Source organism: Urocitellus parryii, chromosome 3 (assembly GCF_045843805.1).
Source record: "Urocitellus parryii isolate mUroPar1 chromosome 3, mUroPar1.hap1, whole genome shotgun sequence".
NCBI lineage: Eukaryota > Metazoa > Chordata > Mammalia > Rodentia > Sciuridae > Urocitellus > Urocitellus parryii.
The window spans coordinates 180,147,890-180,160,479 of NC_135533.1; the positions used below are offsets into that span (position 1 = coordinate 180,147,890).

Below are 12,590 nucleotides of genomic sequence, written 5' to 3' on the forward strand. Positions count from 1 at the left end.
TCGAATCTGCCGTGTGGAAATAAGCTAAGGGACTGTGTGCAAGAGGTGAAGGATACACTGAAAAGGTTCCCTTCAAAAAAAAAAAAAAGGAATATTGTGGACATGGCTTCCACATGGCCTTGGTGACTACTGTGCTCCTCTAAAAGCCACAGGACCCTTTCACCACGCGAAATGTGGACGATAACTAAGGATACTGGAAAAATGAGAGGAAACAGTTACCCTTGTACAGAAAGATGGTTCAAGCGTGAATCAATGTGGCAGGCACATCATTAAACAGACACGGGATTAGACAAGGGAGGGAACCCCCAAACAATGACAACGACGATGACAACAACAACAACAAAGATCATCGCTTAACCTGTTTTGTCAGAGCTGGTATTGATGGTATTGGTAGTGATGGTGGTGAAGGTAGTCTTTGCGCTGTCCTTGGCAGTTACAGATTTCTGCTTATTTTTCATGGCTTCCAGTGCTTTGAGCTTCTTGGCATGTTTCGTGCCTTTGTAGTGGGCCGCAGCCTGGCTCTACAAAGGAGAACAAAATGAACCATGCAATCAGGCTCATTTCTAAACTGGCATTCTCTGTATTACTGCAAATACAGACTCCCTTTCAATAACAGGTACCATGATGGCGGTGGCCAAGCAGTGGGATTCTATTTAGAATGATGCTAGAAAGCAATGGGAATCAAGTTCTAAAACCGCAGGACAGAAACAAGAGATATTTTCTGGTTTGTCTTAAGAGAAATGCAGCTAAAGATGATCACAGCCATGGCATTTCTTGGTGGAGCAAGTGAAAAAAAAAAAAATTGAAGAATTTACACCTGGGTTGCTTTTTGTTCTGCCACTGAAGAGTCTGGGCTCCCAAAGATTAACAAGGGCCCCCAGAAAAAGAGTGGCTCTCATCTCCTTGGCTCAGGAAATCTGTTTTCTTGTTCTACCGCGTGTCTTATTAATATAGTCTCCAACAGGTGTCTGCAAGAAAAATTCAAACATAACAAGGGAAGTGGGCCCCCTGGAGACTGAGGTTGAAGTTTGAGAATTCAAAAGTGAATGCAATGCCTAGGTACAGCTGGAATCACATGGAAGCCGGGCAGTTTTATGATTCCATCTTTCTCTTCGCTACCAACGAAGGATAGCCTGAGAAATTCAAGATAGTGTCACTCTTTCAACACATGGATCTTTCATGCCACAGTCCATTGTCAGAAGTCTCCAAGGTATTCCAACTACCTAAAGGGGCCAATGCAATACTTTTGCCTATGCCTGTAGAGATTTTTAAAAAAAAAAAAAAAAAAAAAAAAACAGTGATATATGTTGCCCATGTTTATATTTCTTAGCACTATTTTATTTGGGGGTGGGTTTACTAAAGAGATGTGCTAATTGCAATATAAAATCATCTTTAAAAAATATATATAGGTATTAATGTTAATTTAAAAGAAAAAGGCCTTTGTGCTGAAGGGAGGCGGAGAAGAGGAGGTTTGTGAGAGAGGGCAGGGAGATACTTAGATCAGGTTTTTCAGGTCAAAATCTTTATAAAAATTTATCTCCCCTCCCCCAAAAAATCTCAGTGGCAGACTATTTTTATTAGATCAGTCATTATTTCCCATGCTTATTTAAACTAAATGTTCCATTTTGCAAAAAATAATAATAATCACATTCCTTTCTTCACTCCACCACCTGCAATGGGCAGGATGCTGCAGTTTAGTGTCTTTTGGTAAATAAATAGTCTGCACCTTCATTTGCATCATTCCAACAAGATATCTCACAGGACGAGGTACCCTTATTGAAAGAACACTGGACAAGGAAATTATATATTAGAAACAGTTTGAACAGAGAGCACACTCATGCATCAGTTACAAATTTTCCAACAACACAGAACACCAAAAAAGGACATAGTGTGAACCAAAATAGAAGTTAAGACATGCTGTAGTTAATTAAGAAACCAGTGTAAGTTTAGGTTGGTTTGATTCTATGTGGGGAAAGTCACTGTGATAGACAGGTTTTTGTGTCTTTTATCCTGCTCAGTTTTCCTTTTTAATAAACCAAATCTTTTGGGAGCTATTTGCTATGGTCTAGATAGTTGATCATCTTTCCTAGCTATAGAGCGTCCCTTAAAACAAAGCTCCTCTCTTCTCTATGCTGGTACCCAGGGACCTGGGGACAGAAGTAAATGTTTTTATAATGTATATTAAAATATTGGGTATCAAATGCCAGTGCTACCTCCACTTAAACATCCAAAATATAAATTTTAAAGGTTTCCTGGCAAATCTACACTCTCAGTTTTATTTACTATTAGACAAGACCATTTTAACATACCAGAGGCCAAGTGAATTTCACTGTTGTTGAAACTAAACTTACTCCAATAGAACTCCCAGAATGAACAAAAAGAAGCAAATTCCACAAAGAAGCCAAAACCCCATTCTTCACAAGTACAGACAGAACAGGTCCCTCCAGCAAGGGAGTCATGGTGAGGAGCAGGTGACAAAATGACCCATAGCTGGTAGGCTCACAATGGAGACACCCAATATTTTGAAATACAAAACAAAACAAACTGCATACTCACATCCACCTGCTCATCAAATGAGTCTCAAAGTACCCTGATGACTGGTTTAATCACACAATATCTGATTTTTTAAAAAGGTGATTGCTCCTCCAAATTTGGGGGGGGGGAAGTCAAGTGACAGAAAGGTTCAAAGTGCTATCAAGAGACCAGGGCATGTAGAATACAGGGGAGATGAAGTATAGTGGGGTGACAGCAGCAGAGGAGACCTATGTGATTGTGATTGTGTGGGGGCTGGTGTTGCGGGTAAAGGTGGCATCCAAATTTGAAACCTGATGTAGGCAGAGAACCAATTTCTTCATTGATTTTTATTTGATGATTTTAGAATGTGAGGGTTGTTCTTAAGTTTCCCTAGTCCAAATTCTTCTAATGCACCTATATTGAACCCACAGCTCACAGGTTCACCTTGATTCAGGTATGTTGTTATATAAAGGTGTGCTCCTGTGCCAAGGCAGAAAACCCAGGCAGTTCTCTTTAGAATGGATAGATTATTCAGTGATTATCTAATCTTTCTCTGACTCCAGATAAAGTTGACACCTAAGTAGGAACTCTGCAGAGAGATTTTTAAAAAGGAACAGTTTGCCAGAGATGTCTACTTGGGCCTCTTCTGCCTCATCTTTAGGCATATAGGTACAGAATGGTCATACCTTCCATAAGCATACTATGTTGTGCCTGAAATTGTTTCTGAGTATTTAGTAGTCAGCCTCTGAATCATCATTTGCAGAAACCTGGGAACCATCCAGACACAGCAAACGATCATTTTTCACAGGAATGACTACTTGGTCAAATAAGCAAGCACGCTAATATTATATTGCATCTCACATAGATGTGAATCCAAACAGTAAAATGTAGGCTTTAACCACTGACTTTGGAGGAATAAATGGGATAGCAATGCATAAATATCACTATACTAATCTTAAAATAGCATATGGCACCATGAAATCTAACCAGTCATCCCAGAGGTAAGCACTGATTCTAGAGACAGGCATGCATATTCCTATAGAATAGAATGATGCCATTTTAGATGTCATTGCCATGTCCTAACTATCAATAGCCAGTCAGACTTTTCAGTCTTCAAATTTTAACCTCCATATTTCAAAATGGCACTTTGCCTATACACAACTAAAATTTTTAAGTAGATAAATCCACAAATGGCTAACAGTTGAGAGAGAGGTTCTGTCATTTTGAAACACACATACACAAATTTATATTTGTACCTTTACATATTTATATGTCTACATGTGTGCAATGCATATTACCCAAGAAAAACTATCAAGTTAATTTCCTTAAGAACAAGTCCAAAAAAGGCAGTCAAAAATAGCCCAGAGTTACATGTAATTGGGGAACTTCTATCCAAGAGGGGTGAACTCAAAACAGCAAATTAACCTTGGAAACCTCCTTAAAATTCCAGAACCACATAGAAGTGATTGCGAGCTCCTTGTGATTTTTCTCTTTCCTGGTTTTACCTTTTCTCTCCAAGGTAATTATTGTTGCAGCATGAACTCTGACACCATTACTTTTACCTCTAAATTGAGTGCTTTGCAATGATCTAGTCTTTAAGGGTTGAAGGAAACACAGCTCTATGATAATTCTAATAATAATAAGCAAAAACTAAGCCCTGTGGGCTGGGGTTTGGCTCAATGGTAGAGGCACATGTGCGAGGCACTGGGTTCAATTTTCAGAATCACATATAAATAAATAAAATAGAGGCACATCAACAACTAAAAGAATATATTAAAAACAAAAAACAACAACTAAGCCCTGTGTCACAACTTTCAAAACTTCATTATTTAGAAGTATCTAAATTCACTCTTTCATTTTCATTAAACTGATTTGGTGTTAGCAACGTCTAGGTACATTCTTTATGCACCTCTCTTTTTAGCCTAGGGAAGCCACTGGACAGCCCAAAAAAAGAAAAAAAAAATCTCTCTGGTAAGCTAGCTAAGAGTATTTTTCCTGTTACTATATTTACCAAAATATTTGAAGAAGAAATTTAAAGGCAGAAAAATTTCATTGTTCTCCGTGGCATAGATATTTTTATTACTTAATAATATGTCCCATGTAGAACATTTAATAATTTCTTATCTTGTGATTGTATGGTTAAATTTAAGTAGCAGAGTACATTAAGAATAAAATGAAAATTGACTCGCATTGTATCCCAATGTAAAAAAAAAAAAATGATTCAATTAAGAGTATTCTTTGTGAGCGCCAGTGATTGATGCTTTACTTTGAATGTTTTTCTGTCTTCTGTGTTCTTCAATACAGGAATGAACAGTAGCAGCCATGGGAACAGGAAAAAAGAAAAAAGATAATACTCCCAAAGTGGAGTGATTTTCCTACACCACTGGGAGAAAAACATCTAAACATAGAGAAAAGGGAGAGGCATGTCACATTTTCTCAGATACATTAGGTAACTCTAATTTTTATAAGCAAAGAAGATACTTTTTTTCCCCCCACTAAGTACTAATACAGTTAGAAGAACCAATCTAGATGAATTCACTTATCTTTTCAAAGCTTCACAAGTTGTCTACAAACTTCGTGATCTGCAAACGTCAAGTATTTAATGTTTTCAAGTATCAAATGTGAATGATAAAATAGTGGGTGCTTACTGGGAGTTGAGAAAAGCATAATTTGAGAGTTTCTGCCTGGTTCCTGTCATGGAAGCAACCGCTGCTTTTGTATAGGTGGGACCTAAACAGCTGCCTCCTTGAATGCTAATGATGGAGCCCCTGTTTGGGGGCCATGAAACAACAGTGGGATTTGGAAACTGGCACACAAGGTTTCACCCAGCTAAAAAGAATGTAGACTCTGACTAAATTTGAACGGTTCTTTTTTTTTTTGGATGTAAACCAGAGACCTTGAATGAGTTTTAACCCTAGTGATGTAACTGCAAACATTTCAGGTTTGTACAGAACAAAGCAAAAGTCAGGAAAACCACTCTCACTACTCAACCAGTGCACAAAATCCCTTCATAATGCCCACAGCTTAACACTTCTCTCAGTCTGTGCTTGTCACATACCATTGATAGAGGGTTGGAAGGAATTAAAAATGTTGACTCTAATTATGTCTAAGGGTCAAGTTGTCACGGGTGTTGGTGTCAGCAGGAAAGAAAAACTTACATCCTGGAAATGACATGCATACTTCCTCTGAGCCTCCATTCTGTCCACTGGTCAATGTACCCCACCCCCAGTCACAAGGTCTGCTCTCTAGCAAGAACAACCACTAGCAGAGTAGATAAATGAGCCACAGCCCTCCCTCTCATTCTCATGAGGACAATGCCACAGGAAGAAATCATTCTCAAGTCCTTGTATGACTAGTTCCCTCTGCCTGCAGTGCCTCTGTTGCCTGGTAATGTTTTAATGTCACCCCCCCCACACACTCTGGTATTGGGTGTGCCTGTATTATGGCACTGCCATAGAAGGGTTAAGTGCCTGTGTCTCCAAACAAAGAGCAAGACCCGATGATACTCATCACTCTGTCCCTAGGATCTACTGTACAACTCTAAATAGTTGCCTGTTAAATGCACGTTGAATTAATTTCACATTTTGATTTTTAAATGGAAATATGCATATGGTGTCTCAACGGATTTTGTGTGTGAACAGGGTTCAACTTAATTCTCTGCCATTCTTTGGCACTTCGCCCTATCTGTTGAACACACTTCAGGGGATTTTTATGGCACTTAATGCAGGAAAAGCATCTGGCACAAACACAAACTATTATTTTTTTTTCTCTGGGAGGAAGCTTATCATCAACCACAAATTGTGCTATTTATGGGAGCTCTCTTCACATGGGATATAGCAAGGGGATAATATGGAAATCGTTTCACTTTTTAAAATTTTAATGAATAACTAACAATTTCCCTTTTATAAAATCCAGGAAAATACAATGAATGATTTCAATGATGACTCTGTGTTTTAAGGGCTATGTAAACGACCAAAATCTTTTGAATACATACAGAAATTCCCAGTGCTTGAGAAATACTACTATTGTTACTACCACTTATAAACTTTAAATTTAAATATACTATGTTCTAAAAATATACAGGAATTATGATGTCATTAACTCATTTTCTTCCCTACAAATCCACATAATATAAACCTTGTATTAGCTGAAGAAAAACATTGAGAAAAAAGACAAAATTTCCTACTTCTCTATAAACTACTATAGGGCTCCCATCTATAGTTTTGTTAAACTCTTAATCTGTAAATTTAAAAAATCCAAGAATCATTCCTTTAATAATCTTATCCCAAAGATTACCTCTAAAATGTGCAATTATTAAGGAGATCCATTGGGTCCACAAAATAATGATTTATATTTGATCCTGATATCCTGTCCACATTAAACACCATAACAGTTGTCTGTACTTTCGGCGCACTGGGAATCGATGGAGAATGAGACCACAAATATCCTCAGAACCTGGACATCTGTAGGTAGAGCCCACCCATCTTCACATTTTCTATCTGTTCATTTATTCAGAAAGGATTCACTGAGCAGTTATTGTGGGCCAGACATAATTGTACCACGTGGTCTGGTGATTATAGATGAAGTCGAGACTGCAGCTAAATTGGGGAATTAATCAGCAACAGATGGTAACTGAAGTCACTGAGAAATGCCATTTTGTAAGACAAATTAAAGATATTTTTCCATTTAAACACTAAAACGTAATCCTCGGTCAGCTGCAACATTTGAATGAATGAACTAAGATTTGTGTCTGACAGTGGACAGGATAACATATTTACAAATTCTTTATCCAGCCACTGTATACTTCAAAACTTAGCTTAAGAAAACAAAAAGACGTTCTTTCAAGTGCTTACTATCTCCATGATTCAATGAATATTTTTTCATCCTCACACCAGCATACGTTAATCAGAAAGAAAGAACACATTTCTTTCCGCCACATGGAATATTTCATCTCATCATTGGTCTCTAGAGGTTAAATTCATAATGTTACAAGTACCATCACAGAAGAGCAGGCTGGAGAATGGTAAAACCCAGCTGCAGAAAGGTATAGTAAAGGTGTCCTCAAAACCTGGCAGTAAGTAAGGTTGTTCCGAGTTAAAATTGTAGTGGATGGAATTAGCCTCTCACAGGAACCTTATTAAAGGGCAGGTCAAAAGCAGGAAGGCAGAATGGGAGTACTAATCAAAGGCTGACTGAATGTAAAAGAGCAATGTTTTAATGAATATTATTAACATGTCTGAAGGAAGACGATGCTAGTTGAATAGGTTTCATCCTGGAATCTAGAAAAAAAAGGAAATTTACAGATTAACTGCATGTAAGATTCTTTCTCTTCCCCTGATAAATACAGGAGAAAAAAACGTAACACCACCTGATCTTATTTTTGAAGATGCCATCTGCTTCTGTCTATCACAGCCAAAGGAGAAATGGTCTACTCAGTTGTATTTCTAAAAATTTTATAAATATATAAAAGCCTTACAGGAATGGAAAGGTGTGATACCTTTCCTGGCCTATTATAAGGGTCACAGTGGGCACTCTTATAACAAAAGACAGGTTAACAAGACAAACACAGAAAGATTTATTTGGCCAAAATTTCATGTAATAAAAGAAATCTACTGAACGAAAACTCAGGGGCAACTGTATTTTAGATTTGATGAAGAAATGGACAGTTGCTTGGAAACATGATTAGACAAAAGGACATGACCTAATGATAAGATATCGAGTGGGAAATCCAGCAAAGCCTGTGTGTCTGTGTTTTCCTTGGCTTCCCAGGTATGGGGCAGGGACCCTTCTGGAATGAAGCTCTTAGGGTCTATTATCATCCAAGGTAGGTCAGAGAATTTCTTGACTGTCAGCTACGGCAAAGAAAAGTAGGGGAAGGTTTGAATAATATTGGTGGAAAAGCTTTCTATTTTTTATGACTTCTAGTTTCCATGACCTTTCCATCAGGAAGAGGAATTCGAGTTTCTATAAGAAAGGGAAAAGGAAAAGGAAAGGACAAGGTCATAAAGCCCCTTTCCTTCAGCTGAAAGCATTCAGAGACCAAAGGCACCATCTTTTGAGGTACAGTCTTCTGAGCTCCATCAGTCTCGCCAATTATAAAATGTAAAGCACCTTAGTCTCCTACATGCAAAGAAACAAGCCAAAAGCTGCACTTTTTTTTTTTTTGGTCTACATTATTTTCAATACTTTAAAATGTTAATTTTCATTTTCTGAATTAATCTATTAAAGTTGTACTGAATGCTCCGGGGCAGCAAAACAGGCATTCTGTTGAATGTCTTTTTCCAATCCATCAAGAATTTTTGATCAACACTGAAAAAGTGAAATTAAAATTTCTCTAAATAATAATTATTCAAATTTTGAGTTCACAAATATCAAGCCATGTATAGGGGACATCTGATTTTCTATGTTGTTACCTGAATCTCTAAATTTTTTGAGTTCATTGGCAAGATCAATAATTGTATTTTCATGACAAGTTGGGACATTTCTATCTTAAATATCAGAGTTTTCTAAGTGATGCTTGTTAATATCACAGCTTCTACCGCTTAAAACCAGCCAAGTGATTTTCCCCCCTTGGGCATATATTAACAATTTACTTTTTGCAGACAAGTGCACAAATATGATTAGCTTTTTGCAAATTGCTCTTTATTCTGTTACTGGTAAGTAATTTTTATATTATTACAGTGTAAACAGATGCTATTTTCCACTACATATTCAGCTGTAATGAGCTAATTTAATGTGTTAAAACAACAAAAGAACTTCAAGAATGATTCAGTGATTCAAGCTGCATGGAAGTAAAGAGAACAATCAAGCGCAAAGTTTGTCAAGAGTCTTCCAAAATTTGGTTTTCAGTAAAGAATTGCACAACCCGCTCTCTTTAAAGTTGCTTATTGGTAGTTGTGACTTCAGCTTTGCAGGACTGTTCTACAAGCAAATTTTTAAGCAGAAGGGCTCCACAGGTGCCCCTGGCTCTTTGCTCTCCGACTTCGTGAAACTTGAACTATCGGCGGCAGTCCTTTTGGTTGAAAACTGGATTTAGTTTTGTTTCTATGTCTGTTCATTTAAATATTTTTGTATTCAAACAAAATTTCTTCCCTAGGACATTTCAATATATTGATAGTTGAAGAAGAATCCAAGCAAGAAAAGGAGATGAATAAGATGTAGACATGGAAATATAAAAACCTAAAGAACCTGGTATCATGTAAGCCAAGAGAGATAAGGGCTTCTGGAGAAGGAAATGCTTATCAGTATGGACTGCTGCTGTGACCCAGTAAGAGAAGAGCCAGAAGTGTCCATTAGATTTTGCAACATGTACATTGTTCGTTTGTGGCTGTGATACAGGATAGGACAATTTAATGCTAAACCATTTATTGAAACCATGGATTTTAGAAAGGTCTGGAAAAAACGGAGGATCTCAGTGCGTGGTCATGGAGTTGTTAGTTGGAGCAGCTACCAGAAGCTTTCATTTCTCCTACACTCTCTTTTTGAATTAAGCACCATCATCTTAATTTAGTTCTACCAAAATGTATTTTCATATTATGAGTGAGTCTCCAGAATCAGACTTGTTTGATTCTATCATTTATGAAAGCAAAGATGTTAACATTTGTAATAACATTAATGAGTTATATTATATTTAACTTTTAAAATAAAATCCATGGTATACAAAATCTTTTTTTATAGTATTTATTTTTTACATATGACAGTGGAATGCATAATTCTTATTACACGTATACAGCACAATTTTTCATATCTCTGGTTGTATACATACTACAATCACACCAATTCGTGTCTTTATATATGTACTTTGGATAATAATGATTATCACATTCCACCATCATTTAAAACCCCATGCAACAACTCTGCCCTATCTAGAGTTCGTCTATTCCTCCCATGCTCCCTTCTCCCTATCCCATTATGAATCAGCCTCCTGATATCAAAGAAAACATTCAGCATTTGTTTTTTTGGGATTGGCTAACTTCACTTAGCATTATCTTCTCCAACTCCATCCATTTATCTGCAAATGCCATGATTTTATTCTCTTTTATTGCTGAGTAATATTCCACTGTGTATATATGCCACAGTTTTTATTTTTTTAATCTATTCATTTATTGAAGGACATCCAGGTTGGTTCCACAGTTTAGCTATTGTGAATTGTGTTGCTATATCAATGTTTATACACTGATGTGGATGTGTCCCTGTAGTAAGTTGTTTTTAAGTCCTTTGGATGTAGACCGAGGAGAGGGATAGCTGGGTCAAATGGTGGTTCCATTCTCAGTTTTCCAAGAAATCTCCATACTGCTTTCCATATTGGCTGCACCAATTTGCAGTCCCACCAACAATGTATGAGTGTATCTTTTCCCCCACATCCTTGCCAACACTTATTGTTGTTTGTATGCATAATAGCTGCCATTCTGACTGGAGTGAGATGAAATCTTAGAGTGGTTTTGATTTGCATTTCTCTAATTGCTAGTAATAGTATAGAGAATCTTAAAAGTTAAAAATAATTTTAAAAATGACGTGTCTAGCATTGATTTTTTTTTCAGATTTTCAGGAATTTTTTTTCCATGAGGAGGTAAATAAGAGGCATTTGATCTCTCTTTGTTGAAAGATAGTTATATATCATTATACAAAAGATTAGATCACAGAATCTAATGCATTTACTTATTAATACACCCTTAAAATTTTTCCAGTTGAGTACAATTTCTTGGTTCACATCCTTATGATCCCATGTTAATGAAAGGAAATATACCCTGACTCTGTTATCAATGAGTTGTAAATGAGAAGGCATAGCTCTCAATCAGGCCCTTAATTTTATTTATACACCCAACATAAATAATTTTACTTCCAGTATGGAATTTCCTCCATAGGAAAGGTTACTTAAAAGTTATCAGGTTATTTAGAAGAATGCACTGTTAGTTACTTCAAAAATAATTTGTTATATAAAGACTAAGAGTAACATAGAACTGCAATGAACTTCAGGCTTTCCTCCACAGATTAGTATTTTAAGATTGGCTTCCTTCTGGTCTTCAATATCCTCAATGTCTGTGTAATGGCCATGACTTGCTAAAACATCAAAAACACAAGGAGTATAACTATCCAAAAATTAGAATGCTTACTGCAGAAGTATGGAAAAGAGAATGCATGAACTTCTAAGTTCTCTAAGTCTCTCCAGTTTCTGATCTATTTGTTACCGCAACATACACATTAACTAATACAAATCCTTTTCATAGATTTTTCATTTGAGTACTGAAGAATATAAAAAGTGCCTTAATAGTGATACTAATATCTCCTAGAAATTACCCAACTTATATTCTATTTAGTTTTGAAAGGGCTTTAAGTAATATGAAGTTTCCTCTCCAAATGAGATTTTATTATGCCCATTTCAAAAATATGGAAACTGAGGTTTGCAATTTTAAATCGATCAGCTTGAGGTCCACAATACATAGACAAGAGTTGAAAGTAGGTCTCTTTGTCTCCAAGGTTCACTGTATCTTGAAAACTTTTTCAAATATTTGTCTTCAATGCAGACATTCAGCAAATGAAACAAAATGATCCAGAGGTGACAGAAGATTAAAAAAATATGCAGCAACTTTCTGTTCATAGAGCATATATCCAAAGGTCACCCTGTAACCCAAAAACTAAACTAGCTAGTTTCTGAGATATAGTGTCAATAATATATTGAAGAAATTCACTTCCTCTTCCTTGATACAAAGCCACACCACACACTTCTCTCATAGTTGTGTGGCTCTGCGATTGTCAGTGGCAATACTCTGCAACATGCCCAGCCCTGATTCACTAAAAATCTCCAGACATAATTTTCTTGGCCCTTTCCCTTTTTGTCAGCTACATTCAGACAAGCAAGCATAGTCACCTTGGATACTCCACATTAAAAATATTAAAAGGACAAAGCAAGCCAGGCCATGATGGCATGATAGAGTCCCAGGGACTTGTGAGGCTGAGATGGGAGGAATGCATGAGCCCAGGGCCTCCATAAAAATCCTGGGAGACAAACCACAAGGTAGAGTGGAGTGCTCCTCTTAATTACCATTAAGAAGTGATATGCCAATGGATCAAGAATA

At 36.8% G+C, this 12,590-nt stretch overlaps 1 protein-coding gene across 1 annotated transcript in view; it reads right to left on the bottom strand.

Moving 5' to 3' along the window:
* Positions 1-12,590, bottom strand: part of Znf385d (zinc finger protein 385D) — a 285,620-nt gene that overhangs the window by 82,946 nt on the left and 190,084 nt on the right. Inside the window, exon 4 of the mRNA XM_026395925.2 lies at positions 359-521. Within this exon, the coding sequence (XP_026251710.1) occupies positions 359-521 (163 nt within the window). The remainder of the gene's footprint in view (positions 1-358; positions 522-12,590) is intronic.